This window comes from Electrona antarctica (genome assembly GCF_951216825.1).
Source record: "Electrona antarctica genome assembly, chromosome: 17".
Lineage (NCBI taxonomy): Eukaryota > Metazoa > Chordata > Actinopteri > Myctophiformes > Myctophidae > Electrona > Electrona antarctica.
The window spans coordinates 11,505,881-11,523,380 of record NC_136798.1 but is presented as its reverse complement, the minus strand read 5'-3'; the positions used below and the strand labels follow the sequence as shown (position 1 = coordinate 11,523,380).

The following is a 17,500-nucleotide window of genomic DNA, read 5'->3' as shown; positions in this document are numbered from 1 at the left end:
GAGGGATTAATACAATCCTGAAAGACTTTCGCGCCATAGCCCACTGGGGACATTAATGTGTGGTGGGGGCTGGGGGGGGTCACTGTGACACTGAAAGGCCCAATGTGGAGACTGATGCTGGGGGACAATATAGGCTTTGTGTCCGCAGTCCCCATGTCCTTGGTCTGCCTACAGGCTTTGTCCTGAGTCCTATTCAACCCCATAGTCTGAGATGAGGGAGGGGGAGGGCTACCTGTGGTCTGTATGCGCCAGAAAAAAAGGAAGGGTTGCTTCAGAGTATTTGTTTTTGTACTTTTCTGAAACCAGTCGACTAAAGACACGATCAGAGAGAGTAGTTGCTTGGGAAGGACGGATTAGACACATTCACATACTGGCACCAACAGGTCATGCAAGGTAACCGATGTTGTAATATTAAGACTTGACTCACACCCCAGTATCTGTACAGTATCTTGACTGGCATAGGTGGCATATGTCTGTGACGCCCTGTACTCAAACATATCAAGATACTCGAAGGTCCAATCTACAGGATGTCCCTGTTGAAAGACAACTCATCAAGTACATTATATTTATTCATATCCGTCTGCTTGCCTCTATCAGTCATGATGACTCATATCTTCCTGGCCACGTGTATGTGACCTCTTCAAATAGTATATTCTCCCTGTGCTTAACAATCTACATTACCTGCCATGTGACACTATCTTGATGCATGTGTGTAAAGTGCTGGGTAAAACATTAACACAAATTGCCGGCATAGGCAGCGGGAAAGGCATTCCCACATTTCACTGTCTGTTGTGTTCCCATGCTAGTAAATGATCGCATGAGTAGTATCTGTAAGCACACCAGACTCACGCTGGGCAAGCCCTACGCTGTAGAGTGCATTGCTGGAATTTGGATGAAGTAGCTGGATTTTACAGCTCAAGGAAATGACCTTGACGCTTTACAAATCTGTTTACATTCTCCGTGAATGAAGTATTTTGATCCGTCTGAAAATATCGTATCCGGGGGAATTACATCTGACGGACATTCCGACCTGACACTTTCGGCTATGCACTCTCTGCCTTAGGTTGTGACCAGGCTGTTCTCTTCGCATATGAGTAAGGCTGGGATCGAGGCTACACCAGACTAGGCATTTGGGGATGTCTCTGTCTGTCTCTCTCATCAATTCCTCCATCTCCATGATGTTTAATTTTCACCTTTCTCTTATAGTGAAAACAACATAGCTCTTAAGAAGCATTATTTTGTTCATGTAACAGTTTGGGTTGCAGGCAGCCTCACTGTCACACACTCGCTCTCTTATCGACCCAGTAGACACAGACATGCTTGCTCTCTCACTATATCCAATGCTCTTTTGACCCAGCGTGTGCACGGCATGCACGCAAATATCTTAGGCCTACAGCTTGTTTCCATTGCTGTCCTTAGTATAAGGTGTGTTAGTGTATGAGGTCATGTAGTATGGTGCTGGTGAGTGCATGAATGAATATGTTTGTGATGTGCTAATGTCTCCCTGGGCACATATGAAAACAATTGAGTGGTGGGTGGGTGTGCCTGGCACTCAAAAGTGTATGTGTGTTGGGGGGATTCTATAATATACATCCAAAACATATTTACAATATACCATCTACAATATCGATACGAAAGTACAAAAAGCAACTATCTTCAAAAAAATTCAATTTATTTCTCTTACGCAAGCACCGTCATGATGCACCGGTAAAGTGACACTTTACAGTTTACACTCACACTCAAGTGCTTGGATAACATAACGCAGGCATTCTGACAAGGAAGGGTGCCTGCATGTCTGTTGGTCAACCGGCTTTGCATACCAAATTGGTGGGGTTACTATATGAGCATAGTATAGCCTCGGGTAAGGTAGGGTAAGGTTGTTTGTATCCTGTGGAAAAGCCTTCTAGTAGGAGAAAATGTTGCAATAGTCAGTTGGAAACCTTGTATATCCTTGTATTTGTGTATTGGTCACAAGCTCTTGTTAATACTTTTCATTAGTTCAATATTTATTTATTTGTTTGTTTGGGTTTATTTGGACGGGTGCATATTGATGATCATTTCCATGATCCGTAGTCTCCTTACAGAAAACAAGCAACACATGTTTGATTGTCCATGATCAATTATTTTAGTTGGACCTTAAAACATATAAAGGATGGACACACTCTTATGTTAGTTATACAACCCACAGACACCATGAACCACATTAAAACATCTCCCAACGTTGCAAACTTGTAGATTTCTTGCTCTTGCTACTTTTGGATGACATTGATTTAAAAAAAAATGGTGAGATACAAGGTTTCTGCCCGACAGTGACGATATGCAGCTGACTGTTTGATGTAAGAACAGAATTCAGGAGAAAATGGTGTGATCAATGAAGATACTGTATCTATGTGGTAAACAGTAAGAGCAGTGGCCTGCTGTGCTCTCCTGGAGAGGCCTTCCAGTTCACACAGGTCAACGTGATGTCATAATGTTATACTGTACAGCTGCTGTTCTGTGACAGGAGCCTGATGTAGCCTCTGCAAGTAGGCCTAATTTTATAACTAATGAGCCATTTCTGGTCCAACGACACACATGATTTTTAACATTCATCAAAGCTGTTACAAACATTCTCACACTGTCTCTTGACGGTCCATTACACTTTGTGTGAATGACCCCCCCCCCCCCTCAAAACACACACATGTATCCTGCTACGGCTCATTTGCACCTGTGAGGAAAGGCCCCCCACCCACCCACACTCACACACACACACACACACACACACACACACACACACACACACACACACACACACACACACACACACACACACACACACACACACACACACACACACTCTCTCTTCATTAACCCGCCCCCTTCCACGTTGGTTGGTTGCTCCTCCAGAGATTTCTTCTTAATCTTTTCACTGTAGTGGTCAGTCAGATGGAGAGTGAGGCTGAGGTTGTTTAAAGTAGTAAGGAGTAAGGACACAGGACAGGACACTGAGGACAGGGACACAGAGTGATACATCTACTTGTATTTATGGAGATAATTTTTCATCCACGATCGCCTACTTTGGATTGGCTACGAACTCTGGGTAAGGCACGTTTTTGGTGGGATAAATGTGGATCTGTGTAAATGCTCAGGCTTCAAGCAAGAATCGATTAGGCATTTGTCACTACAAAGGGATTTTTTAGTCTGTTTAGGTTGTTTGATTTGTTTTACAAGTTTGGTATGTTTACAAGGCCATCACTTAAACATTTTCAAATCTTGATCTTGGTATAAGTTTGACTTGTTGAACAGATGCGGTTGTTTGGACAGTAATAGCCCAAAACGACCAACAAATGGGCCACTGTGCAGCTTGTCAACAAGGGCAGGATGGGTTATTTGGAAACATCAATGTTTTCTCCTGTCTTACTTCAGTTTCCTACCTGTTTAATATTCTATAAGGACACATTAGCCAGTTCTTTATGTGAGAAGTAGCCTTTTGAGCTGCTGAGCTGAGTTTTTCCCTCCACTATGCTGATGATGACCCCCCCCCCCCCTCTCTCTTCCTTCTCCGAAACGGTTGGCCCACTGTGTGATGTGATGTCACAGGGAAGTGTCAGCTTGTTCCTGTTGAGACTGACACCTGGATACAAAGCACTTTCCTCCCTCCCCCCTTTTCCTCAAACCATCACCTTCCCATAATTGTTTTAACACCTGTTTCTCTCACAGCCCAAAGTCATACGTTGCAACAGACGCCTCATGTCCCTCTGTCTGTGTGTCTCTCTCTCTAGCGGTGTCTAACCTGGACGAGGAGAGCAAGTGGACTGTTCACTACACCGCACCTTGGCACCAGCAGGAGAACGTCTTCTTGCCAGGCAGCAGGCCGCCTTGCGTGGAAGACCTCCACCGTCAGGCCAAAGTCAACCTAAAGACCGCCCTGCGAGGTAAGACACCAGATTACAGATTGACTGGATGCTGCTGCTGCAACAGGGCTCGGACGGACTTGTCTAGTCTGACCACAGAGAAAGTGATAGGGGCTCTCCTGATGAATCAGTGTGATACAGAATCCTGGGGTCAAATCCTCAATGCTGCCACTCCATTTTTACCAAAGTTCTGACTTCATATTGCTGTTTGGCTGATTCGAATCATTCTTGTCTTAATGAATGCCGATATCTTCCGATAACAGCACTCCCAACGATGGTTTTTGTTGTCTAAATGATAAATATTGTGATATCTTCTTGGGGTTGGCGGTGGCTCAGGAGGTTGAGTAGGGAATCAGAAGGTTCCCTCTTTTGATCCCTGACTCCCCCTGTGTTGGTGTCAAAGTGTCCTTGAACAAGACACTTGCAGTGTATGGTTTCCTCTAACATCGGTGTGTAAATGTGTGTGTGAAAGGGTGAACGTAATGCACATAGTAAAGCGCTTCTGAAGTTCTGATACAGGTGCTTTGTGGTCTTGCATCATGTATCAGTGATGTAAGACCACCATTTAATATTGGTGTAGCGCTCCCTTTCATGTATTAGTGCTTAACCGCTTAAACCCTATATGGTTGACCGGTATCCCTCAGGGCTCTATACTAGGGTATTTTCGGTTTTCTGTTATTGTGGGGAAAGCTTACGTGATCGACAAGCTTGTAATGCGCCACGATATGGATGCTGGGGTTGAAGTGGTTAAGTAAAGCACAGATTTAATCTGCCAACGAATCATTCACACCAGAAATGTAATTTGTAATCCATGTGAACAACTGAACATAGTGTACATAATATATACACTATGGCCTAAAAGCAGTGGACAGACTGTGCTCTTTGTTCCAGTGATTGGAAATTGTTAGAAATCTGCAATGACGTCTTAATCTAGAGTCTTCTAGAGTATTATGTTCTTCTGAAACAGCAAAAAAGTCAACCACAAACGGCTGCCACAAAACTTGAAGCCCCTTATTGTCTAGAGAATGTCATTTATAGCTGTAGCATTAGTATTTCCTTTTGTACTGGAACAAAGGGAACCATTTAGAAATTGTAATTTGAAATTTTCTACTGACGTTTGGTCGCTAATTCACACCTTTTTCATGTCGTTTTTTGGCTCTCCATGGCAGCAATACATTACACTCACATAACTCCAGGCATTGTAAAGATATTGAAACGTGCAGGGTGTGTTTAGGTGCACATGCAGCACGCCCATGTGAGGTCAACCTCTTCCTGTTTGTTGTCCCAACAAACACACCGGTCGCATCACAACACGGTGTCAGACCTTTAACACGCTCACAGCCATCCCAGGACAAGAAGCCGGCATGCTAGCTAGAGAACTCCCAGCACCTGTTTCACTGGGAATTCACACACATACACAGTATTACACACATACACAGTATCACACACACACACGAAATTCGGGACAACTCCCGAACGGCCGGTCCAGTCCAGGCCGGTCTAAAAAACATCATATATTTAATTTAAAAAAAATCCCTTTTGTGTAAAACAATGCAGCACTGTCTTCTGTGGCAGGTATACACATGACATCCATGGACAATGATTTTAGGTCACTGTAGGACCTAAAGTGACCTAAAATGTGCTCGCACGCCCTTGATTCGTCTGTGTTTCGTTTCACCGGAACGCGGCCTTTGGCCGTGCGCCTAGAGGGCCTCCGCAACTCCACTTCCCGGGCTGAATTATGGGCCCACCACGTCCCTGCACACACACACACACACACACACACACACACACACACACACACACACACACACACACACACAAACCTGCTGTTTACATGCTCGATGGCCATGGTGTGTCAGGACTCAGGAGATAATGAGGGAGGCAGATAAAGGTACATTGACAGAAAGATAAAAGGAGTAATAATGGGGGAGATAAAAGAGACAGTAGAGAAAGACACAATGGAGGTTGTAACCCAATGCTTTCAGAGACCGAGTCACCTCTCCTAAGATAACCCCCCCCCCACACACACACACACACACACACACACACACACACACTGTAGTTCTTTGTGCCCAGGTCCTGTGTGTTGCTACACCTGACTCTGAAATATGACACACAAGCGTATACACCATGCATTATGTCCTGCAATATTGATGTTCCCAGGTATACGTGCACACACACACACACACACACACACACAAACCCAGGGGTCCTTCTCAAAGCTGCCCAGCACAACAACAGGTGTCCAATGAGAGTGCCTAAGCTGGCCTGTTGTGAACCCATCAGAAATGTATTTCATTTCAAGCACTCTCCGTTTTATATGCAATTACGCAGACGCACATTTGATATGATTTTCTTTAACTCTGACAGTGGACACTTAGTTGGTCCAATTTTACACTTTGAGTACAGACCCGTAACTCAGGCCCTCTCTTGGTTCCTAACTAACAATCATTTAGCAGGGGACCCCCTAGAACCCCCTCAAGGACCCCTGGGGTTGTCACACCTTGTGTGTTTCCACAAGGTGTAGTTTGTGTTTGTAAATTAACAGCAAACAAAGGGACAGCACAAAGTATAAATGGCTTTCATGCCCTTCTCCTTGCACGTGGCTCCCACAAGTCATTGCAGCCAATGGTGTGGATACAAGTATATTCAGAAGTTAGAGCAATGTGTGATATCTGCCCCGCAAACAACAATAATCAATAACCAATCGGATGGGGATCCTCACGAACAGAACCATATACGTTCAGGGCATGGGTAGTGGCGCCGCGTGGCATGTGCAGGTGACTCATGATGAATGTCCAGCTGGGTTGCATAACGGCGATGCGGTCGATATGTCGATAACACAGTGGAAGAAGTACTTGCCGTTCAGTCAATGCATGTTGTGATTGAATTGAATAGTCATGGATGTACACAACCACAACAGAGCCATGTCGAATTTTACTTGTATTATAGTTTCAACTACTTAGGTTTCAATTCCAAATAAATGGAAGCAAATGGCAAAAAAAACAACATTTGGACTCAATACCGGTAAAAATGTACATACTAGGCCTCATAGTTTGTCTCTGCACATGACTATTATAACACATATATCAATGTATTCATATTTAATCATTTACGAGAACGTCCTTTGTTCACAATGCCTGTCTTTTACCCATTAGATCCACTCCTGCCCAACCCTGCCCAGTAACAAGTGAGCAGAGCACGTATTCATTTGTTAAATTATCAACCTCCAATCAAGCAACACCAATCATCACGTTAGAACTCATCATCAGCCTTGTACAATTAGGGGTGTAACAGTTAATCGAAAATTCAGTATAATAGAAGATGAATAGATGATGTTAGCTGATCTACATGGTATCGCGCAACGTGTTGTGATCTTGTAGATTGTCTATTTTTGCTTTCGATTCTATTATATAATATACCTGGCTGTATAAAAACACGCTTCACAATAATATTTGATTAATTAAATAGGTATTGTTAGGATAATCATTAACCCATTTTGACCTGAGATCAGATTCTAAGAATGTCTTCTACATCCTGACAGTTTTCTGAAAAAGTTTCTATGTCAGTCGTTCTTCGATTTTTCAAAAATAGCAGACCCACAAGCTCGTAGCGCGCCACTCGGTGGCGCGCTATGAGCTTGTAGATCTGATATTTTTCAATAGCTAAAGCATAGCATAATGCTAACACCAAAAGGGGTTCCCGCCAAAAATGGGTTAAGTAGATAATTGACAGTTGCAGCCCTAGTTATAATGATCTCCTTTCAGAAGCCCTTCCACATCACCAGCATGTTGCTATTACAGAATGTTACAGTATGTACTGTACCTACTGTATGCCAGCCCCATTAGGCCCCATTAGCTACTTACAGACTTATTCATGCATCGCCGTCTCACTCTGGAGAGAATGGCTGTAATTAGCTACATGGGAATACATAGATGACACATGAAAGGCACAGGGGCGTCTCAAAGGAACACAACCATTAATAACACGTACATAACTGACGCTGGTACCCCCCACCCCCCCCCCCAACCCCATTCTTCAGATGACACCGCAATGGAGCATTCATGCATCAGTGATGTAAGATCACAAAACTGACTGTGTGAGGACGGAGCTTTCATTTGTAGAGACAGGGTGAATATCATGAATACTGACATGCAGTGAACAGTAGTACTCAGGAGAGATTTTATCCTCACTCCTTTGGGGGTAATACGTTTGTCACTGTTCAAACACAGGCGCATCATGGCATGCACTCAATCTGTAATAGATATTGATTGTCTGCTTTTAACCCATTTAGGCCTGACCTCAAAATTAAAAAAAAATCTTCTAAATCCTCCAGTTTTCTGAAATAAAAAATGTCACGATTTTTCAAAAATAGCAGACCTACAAGCTCATAGCGCACCACCGAGTGGCGAGCTTGTAGATCTGCGATTTTTCAATAGCTAAATTACAACACCAAAAGGGGTTCCCGCCCAAAATGGGTTAAACATTGACATGTCCTTGCACATATTAACATCGTACGTATTGTACAGAGAAAGAATTAACTTCAAACGCATACAAATGTCTCTGCTGTGTGTTTGATGCCGTGTCAGTAGCACGAGTTGCATGCAATTAGTCAGAAAGGGAGTAGACAAAGGATTCCCTGGTAGCTGTGGGCACACCAAGGGGGGGCAATGGAAAATGAGTGAGAGGAGTGAGGAGGGGTAGAGAGCATAGGGAGAGAAGCTTCCACCATCTGTGTGTGGCAGGCTGAAACTGATACCCCCTCTTGTGTGCCACACATGCTCTCACATGCACTGACACACACACACACACACACACACACACACACACACACACACACACACACACACACACACACACACACACACACACACACACACACACACGCATGTTCATGTATAGAGTCAATTATTGTTCTGTACAAGCACACACACTTGCACAAAAACGAACGGCCATCAAACCAGGAGATAATTATCAGAGATGTGAGGGGAGCTTGGCAGGGTGTGACAAGGTGTGCTATCGTGTGACGCACATACAGTACACACACACACACACACACACACACACACACACACACACACACACACACACACACAAACAGTAAAGTCCTCTGTGTTCATTGAACTCCCGAGGGTGTACAAATTGTAACCGAATCCAGGTCCGTTTGTGAACACTCTCACAGTTACGAATGGATAAATGAACACTTGAGAATGTTACCGTGCATTATTATGCACATTACACAGATTCACACCAATTAATTTACTGAGCTGTTGAGCAGTGTTGCACACGTCTCCAATAGTTTAATGTAGTGTTTATGCTACAGTACGTGTGGGTTGAGAGTTGCGACCTTGACTGAAATAAAGCTGCTGTCGTGAATGGAGTGTGTTGTTCACTGAACAGTGTTCACAGTGACACAGCCTGCTTCGTTATCAGGGGTCACCAGCATGTGGTCTTGTCCGTGGCAAATTTTAGATTTTCTGCTTTACACACCATTATAATGTTCTTACACCCACTTACTGAATGTCAATCTCCATGTTTTCTTCAGAATATGTATGACAATTATTTATTATGGCATGTTAGGAGTCCAACTAGTAAAGTGGTTCTCAAATGTTTTATTTGCAAGGACCCCCTTAACTCTGAGAGTGTCCGTTTGATACCATGGCGATGATCTCTGTTCGCTATACCTTCCACCTTTCCACCTGACCAGGAAGATGAACGCCTCACTGCTGGCTGATCACATTGTGTGCTAAATAGTCACAGAATCCTCAAATCTCAAATCGTTTTACTGGTTTTCAGTGTCGGAATTTAGGTGAAGGCAACGATCACAATCCCACTTCACTGTTCAGTCCTTGGATTTTTATTTAACACATCCGTTCCTTTCCTCTCTCTCTCTCTCTCTCTCTCTCTCTCTGCGTCTCTGTAGAATGTGACAAGTTGAGGAAGGATGGCTTCAGGAGCTCCCAGTATTACTCTCAGGGTCCCACCTTCGCTGACCCTGCAGATTCCACCAGCAGCCTGCGTGACGAAGATGACGATGACAAGAAGGTACTGGTAGCGCACAAACGCACCTCACACACACACACACACACACACACGAATAACATGAATCAAATTGGTCGCACCTCACTCGTTGCCATTTTCATAGAAACAACAATAACAACAACAGTGAACGCTCCTAACCCATATTTACCATCAGCTAGCTAGCTATGAGGTAGTAGTTACAGCCAGGTGAGAGAACAATACTGGGACAAATGATCATCTCTCTCCCAAATCCTTTCCATTGTTTTGACATTACACGGAACTGTTGAAGATTCTAATCGACCTATGTTAATCGGCTTACTCCTCATGGTTATTAACCACCAACCGGGTTTTGGCTCATGTCCGAGGCTCCGAGCAAAATGGGTGCATTTGGGCGGAATAATGTTTACACACTCAAGTCCAAGAATTATCACTAGCCGAGCGTTGGAGCTTGCAGTAAACTGGTCATGAGGGTACACAATATGTTCCAATGCTGACCACTGCTGACTCAGCATGGTGGTACAGTAACTGCCTGTGCTCTTCTCGGTGGTATCAGTCTGCCCTCCAGTGGTCAGACTGGGAAGTGCTCACACATGCCATGTCCCTCTCTGCCAGGAGGCACAGTCTGAAAATGTGAACCACCAAAAAGTTAATAAAATAATAATAATTATATATATATATATATATTAATACTATTTTAATTATTATTAATTAAAATATTATATTATTAATTATTATTAATATTTTAATAATAATTCCAAGGTGTGTGGAATGTTTGGGAATTGTATTAATATAGTATTATGCTCCCATTTGTGGAAATGTAACCTTCCACAATGGGAGCATAGTACTGGTGTGCAGATTTTATTGTTCTTCTACTGTTCCGTTTTTGATCCAGCACCCAGCCCAGCAGGATATGGGATGTGCGTGTCTTTTAATCAGCTTTTTGATACCTTTTTTCATGGGAATTGAATTAAAACATTAAATGATTCAGCTCAGGGCGGTGGCTCAGGGGTAGAGTGGCCACTAGGGGGCGGCGGTGGCTCAGGGGTAGAGTGGCCACTAGGGGGCGGCGGTGGCTCAGGGGTAGAGTGGCTGCATGGCAACCGCAAGGTTGCCAGTTCGAACCCGGGCTCCCCCAGAGTTAGTGTCGAAGTGTCCTTGAGCAAGACACTGAACCCCTAATTGCTCCTGATGTGCTGGTTGGTGCCTTGCACGGTTTCCTCCGGCATCGGTGTATGAATGTGTGTGTGAATAGGTGAATGTAATGCACAATCTATGTAAAGCACCTTGGATAAAGGCGCTATATAAATGCACCATTTTACCATTTATAGAGTGGCTTGACCTGGTTGGCTGTCATAACTTTACTTCTGACTACTATCAGCAGGTGTCGTATTGAATGGCATCCAGAAATGGTGGGAAAATGTATGAAATAATTGAGCCTTTCCGCTCTGTCCCTCTCCCCCCCCTTCTCTTCCTCTGTCCCCCTCTTCTCTGTCCCTGTCCCCCTCTTCTCTGTCCCTGTCCCCCTCTTCTCTTCCTCTGTCCCCCTCTTCTCTTCCTCTGTCCCCCTCTTCTCTGTCCCTGTCCCCCTCTTCTCTTCCTCTATCGCCCTCTTCTCTTCCTCTGTCCCCCTCTTCTCTGTCCCTGTCCCCCTCTTCTCTTCCTCATTGATGTGTGTTCTGCTGACATGTCATGTCATGGCTGGTCTGTCATCTAGATTATTTAACCCATTTTGACCTGAGATCAGATTCGATTTTTCAAAAATAGCAGATCTACAAGCTCATAGCGCGCCACCGAGTGGCGCGCTATGAGCTTGTAGATCTGCTATTTTTCAATAGCTAAAGCATAACACAATGCTAACACCAACAGGGGTTCCCGCCCAGAATGGGTTAAACCAGGCAGACTTCCTTGGGGAATATACACTGAGACTGTGTTGGTATTCCTCTACACTTGGTGGAGCTGTTGTTCTTTGTGTTACGGCAAAACAAAAGACCTGATAACGTCGTGTGTGTGAGAGAGGGAAGGGAGATGGACAGACAGAGTGGGAGAGTAGCAAGGGGAAATTGAGAGAAACATGGAGAAATAGCTATTTATTGTTCTCTTGTTTGGCAGAACATGACTTGGTTTACAGTGTCCTCAGCTCCCTGCCCTTCCCTTCCCCTCTTCTCTGCTCTCCTCTTGTCTCATCACTTCTCCTCTCCTACATTGTAATAGTTTGTATTGTATCTACGTGTGGTACACAAAAGAGATGCCCTTTGTTACAACGTATGTCTTTTACAGACAGTTTAAGAGTCTCTGTGAGGGCAGTATTATGCGTGTCTTAAGTACCAGGTCTTATTACTTAACTTAAGACCTGGAGGCGTGATCAATGCCAATTGGCTATTCTGAGTGGCCAAACAGCATTGACCACGCCTCCGGGTCTTAAGTTAAGTAATAAGACCTGGTACTTAACCCATTTTGGGCGGGAACCCCTTTTGGTGTTACCATTATGTTATGCTTTAGCTATTGAAAAATAGCAGAACTACAAGCTCAAGCCAAAGTGTAGCCTCGGAAACCCAGACGTTTTTATTTCCAGGGAGAAAAAAAAAAGTCTGGGTCCGAGTCCACTTCAATTCGGCATAGAGTAGCGCAAACATCGCTCACTCTCTGCTGATTTCTGATCGTCTGCACCTTTGTTAAATTGACACACACGCACACATATACACACACACACTCCTCTCTCTGTCGCTCTAAGTAATTAGTCTCATGTCGCGGATCCTGCCGGGAGCTGCCTATGCCATAAAAAGCATAGGTGAGTTCCAGGCTAGCCAAAGTGTAACCTCAAAAGGAGATACTGGGCTACTGTTTGCTGGGAAGATAAATGGCTGATTTAAGTTTATTATTTATTTATTGCCAACATAGTTTTTGGCAGGTGCTTGAAAAGCGCCTGGGCTGACTGTACTGACGACCTTAGTGGACACTTTTTCATGATTGGCTGCCTCTAAGCCAATGGGAGACTTACCCATAAAACCCATAGTCTGAACGGTATAAAAAGTAAAAACCCATACTCTGCACTGCACCTGGCAGTTATGACTGAGTCATTCTTGTTTTTTGCATATATATATATATATATATATATATATATATATATATATATATGCACCCACCCTGGAGTGTAAACTGTGTAACACTGAGCAACAATTGAGTGGCAGAGTATAAATGAGTCTTTAGAATCCCATCCTTTTTATCCACTGATCATACATTCTTTAGATGTGCGAGTGCGTACACGCATGCTCTCTGTGCTGAATTGACGAATGTGCTTCTTCAAGACTGAATAAATGTGACCGCTTTCAGTTTGTTAAAAATCAGTTTAACACAGGCCAGGCCAGGCAGCAGAGACAAGTTACTGCTCACTTACTGCTCTGTGGACAAACATGCGATAGGATCGAGAGCTCTTAGTGCGTGAAGTGAACACAGTTTAATGCATGAGTGGTTCTCTCTCTCCTCGCTCTGTTTTTCACCCTCATCTCTCAACCTCTTGTTTTCCGTGTGTGTGTGTGTGTGTGTGTGTGTGTGTGTGTGTGTGTGTGTGCGTGTGCGTGTGCGTGTGCGTGTCGTGCGCACATGCAACCATTTGGGTGTGATTGACCATGAACATGTTTACTGCACCCCCGGCTTCTAAAGGTCACAGCCTTTCGATACATAATAAACCATGAGTGTGTGTCTCTGAGTGCGCTCAACTGCTCTGAAGAAGATTAGTAGTAAACAGAGAGCAGCCACAGATGTGCAACGCTCACTCACTCACTCACTCACACACACACAAACCTGTCCTCTCCTCAGAGGCTCAGGTGTGTAGCCTGAAGCCCAATCTCAAAGACAGTTGATCAACAAGGTTAAATCAGGCTCTCTCATTTTAACCTCCTCTCTCTGTCTCTCTCTCTCCCGCCATGCAGTCCACGGCTTCGTCGGCGGAGGACAACAAGTCCCAGCTCTCCATGAGGCCCCAGACCCCCCACGGGGACGACGAGGAGGACGGCGTGGACGTGCCTGACGGACAGGCGGCGTGGAAAAAGGCCCCGGCCCCCCTGCCCACCCCGGAGGAGAAGATGAGGCAGGTGGCCAAGAACGTGCCCACAGACATTGTCCCTATCAACGTCACAGGTAGGACACCCCCAACCGCCCTCCTACAATCATCTGATTAGCTCTTTTGGACATCTAGTTTTTCTTTAACCCTTTGGACATCTAGTGACCAGACCCTGTGAGCGGTGCCGTCATCATGAAATACATTAGTTCCGTGTCATGTTCTAGCGCCGCCCCCCCACACCACCCACCTAGTCTCATTAGCGTGACCTTCCCATTTGAGGCTGGTTTGGCCTCATCCAATCTAATTTTCTCACCTACTACCACATTATTAACCTTTTCACTGCCAGCTACACACATCCGTTGATGTTTCTGTTAACCAAACCAGCTGTGCTTCGAGTGGATACATTGTATCTGCCCAGCCACAGTGAATGAAGCTGTATGTCTGCCAGCCTCGTCTCCTTTACTATTCCGTTTTTATCTCCCCTCCCACAAACTGACCTTCACTCTCCTCTGAGTGTGTGTGTGTGTGTGTGTGTGTGTGTGTGTGTGTGTGTGTGTGTGTGTGTGTGTGTGTGTGTGTGTGTGTGTGTGTGTGTGTGTGTGTGTGTGTGTGTGTGTGTGTGTGTGTGTGTGTGTGTGTGTGTGTGTGTGTGTGTGTGTGTGTGTGTGTAAATTGCTAGGCAGCATAGCCAAAGGTCAGGGCTTCTCGGTGACCGCGTGTCAAACTGCAGGGCGCTTGACAGATGAATATCACAAGCACGCACACAAATACACATACACACACTCTCTGACACACACGCACGCACACACGCACACACACGCACACACACATCATGTTGGTCACTGCGGTCTGCCAGCCATGACTCAGTTTGGAGCCCCACTGGCACATGCACATTCATTCAACTGTGTCTGCACACACAAGCACACACAACACCTGCCAGTCTGTCAGTCCCGGTTATGGATGACGCTACGTTAGCATCGGTAGTATACTGCCACTCATTCACACATGTATCAGACGGATATAGACGTGTTATCAGCTGTGGGATTCAATACAGCTCAATTTGGGTCACGTCAATGTCAACACTCTTTATCAATACGACCCGGCAGACACTCCTGTGTGTGCACACTAAGGAGCGGACTGATAGTGCCTGTTAACTTTATCTCCTGTCACGTTTAATTAGTCAGACAGTCAGATAGAGAGAGCTGAGTGATGGAGACTGTACGTTGCCAGTAAGTAGCCTATTATTTCAGAAAGAGCAGGTCCCAAAGAGAGAGAGAGAGAGAGCTAGGGAGTACACAGAGAGAGAGAGAGAGAGAGAGAGAGAGAGAGAGAGAGAGAGAGAGAGAGAGAGAGAGAGAGAGAGAGAGAGTACACTGTGTGTGTGTGTGTGTGTGTGTGTGTGTGTGTGTGTGTGTGTGTGTGTGTGTGTGTGTGTGTGTGTGTGTGTGTGTGTGTGTGTGTGTGTGTGTGTGTGTGTGTGTGTGTGTGTGTGTGTGTGTGTGTGTGTGTGTGTGTGTGTGCCTGCCTCAACAAGTACTTCTCCCACGCATGCATGTGCACGTGTGAGGTATAAGCTAGGACTCATGTCTAGTTTCATCACCATCATTGCTTTCTCTGTACCATTATCATTCACATTTGCATGTTTTATTTCAATAAAACCACTAGTTTTATGGCATGTTTTATTTTATTTTTATTTTTTTATAGCCTTTCTTTTTTTGTAGCTTTTTTTTTTGTTCCCCTCCACTAACCGGCTGCTGTATTTGCCCGTGTGTGTCTGCCTGCCATTGCTCTCGCCCTCCCGGCCACCAGGGGCAGTGTTTGACCGGCAGGCCAGCATCCGGCGCTCCCTCATTAACACTGACACCGTGTCCCGCCGGCCCAAGAAGGTCAAACGCAGAAAGACTATATCAGGGCTGCCTGACAACTTCAACCAGGAGATAGGTATGGATGCCTGTGGGGCTCCCTGCCGCCCTCTACTGTCCATAGACCTGTGCCAACACTCTGGACACGCATCCTTCCTTCCTTCCTTCATTTCTTCCATCACACCTATTTGACATAACAATTGCGAGGAGACAAAATGGGCCCAGCGCGGTGTTGTACTACCGGGCCCATCAAATTGGGCTTGGAAAATGAAAGCTGAAGGAAGGGAGGAGGGATGCGTGCAAAAAGCTGCAGTGTTGGAACATGGCCCTGTAGTTCTTTATAGTCTTTCCCTGGTTCCATTCCACACAGTGAATTCCTCATCTGCTCTCAGTCTGCTTCATCCTCTCCTCACTCACGTCCATTTAGGTTCTTTAGCTGCAGCCTTTCGGACGCCTTCCTGCTATCTCATTAAGGACTAGGACTCGCTCAGAGTCTGCTTCCCATCCATCTTGCTCTTTGTTCTTTTAGAAACCTCTGCTACTGTAGCATTTTTCTCTTTACATTTTGCAACCTGAAAAGGAAATATTGAGGAAAGAAACCAAGTGCAGGGCTCAACCATTCTTAAAGATGAATGACCTCTGGGTTCATCTCTCTCATGCAGCCACTCTTCCTTCCTTGTTGTTGTTGTGTGTTCCTGTTATTGTGTTTGTGTGTCAGTATTTGTGTTACAATCCTGGGACCTGGGGTGATACACACAAAAGTGTATAAATAATACAAGTTTACACTCAAAGTAACATTCAGGATCCATCCTGCAGTCTCTTGATAATCTCGGCATGCTAAACCTTAAAGTTGTGCTTTTACTAGTGTGTGTGTGTGTGTGTGTGTGTGTGTGTGTGTGTGTGTGTGTGTGTGTGTGTGTGTGTGTGTGTGTGTGTGTGTGTGTGTGTGTGTGTGTGTGTGTGTGTGTGTTGCTTGTTTTTCATCAATGTGTGTGTGTGCGTGTGCGTGTGTGTGTGTGTATGTGTGCGTTCGTGCGTGCGTGCGTGCGTGCGTGCGGTTTGTGTTTCTATTGATGAATCCCAAGTTATGAGGGCCGCCGAGAACACAAGACAGTCACAAGACATTGAAATGGGCCTCAGCTTCTCAACAGATCCTTCTCGACAGATTCTCCCTCAGCTGCTCCTCGGATACACATGCTAGGGGTGTGAATGTTTCCCCTATCACACACTGGGGTTGTTATTGTCAGCTGTTGTTGTGATAACCCCCACGTCATGCTCCAGTTCCCCGTTTCACACACAAACAGCTCCAAAAAGCCCCAGTGAAACCATAGCCCGCTCCGAATACGACGGGATAAGAAACGGAGGATCTTTCCGAGGAGCCCTTTAACGCTATACTGCCCCCATATAATGTCACCTGGAGGGCGGTGAAGGGTTAAGCTATCACTCGGGCGTCTAAAGTTGCATTGCATCCGACAGCTCCACAGGGCTGCTGTTTATTTACACAACTGTGAGCCGGCGCAGATTGTGTAGGTTAAAGTGAATGTCATTTCTCACGCAGGATAATAATGATCAGTCAGTGCTGAGAGGAGCTTTTAAAGGAGCTTTTAAAGTCTGGTTAGTGACTGACTGATGGTAGACATGGCTCTGAATGATGTGATTAC

General features: G+C 45.1%; 1 protein-coding gene across 1 annotated transcript in view; it reads left to right on the top strand.

Annotated features, from left to right (window-relative positions):
• LOC306941348 (NHS-like protein 1) overlaps positions 1-17,500 on the top strand; it is a 132,953-nt gene that overhangs the window by 104,465 nt on the left and 10,988 nt on the right. The window contains 4 exon segments of the mRNA XM_079526770.1: positions 3,762-3,914; positions 9,820-9,941; positions 13,847-14,054; positions 15,787-15,918. Coding sequence (XP_079382896.1) covers positions 3,762-3,914; positions 9,820-9,941; positions 13,847-14,054; positions 15,787-15,918 — 615 coding nt within the window.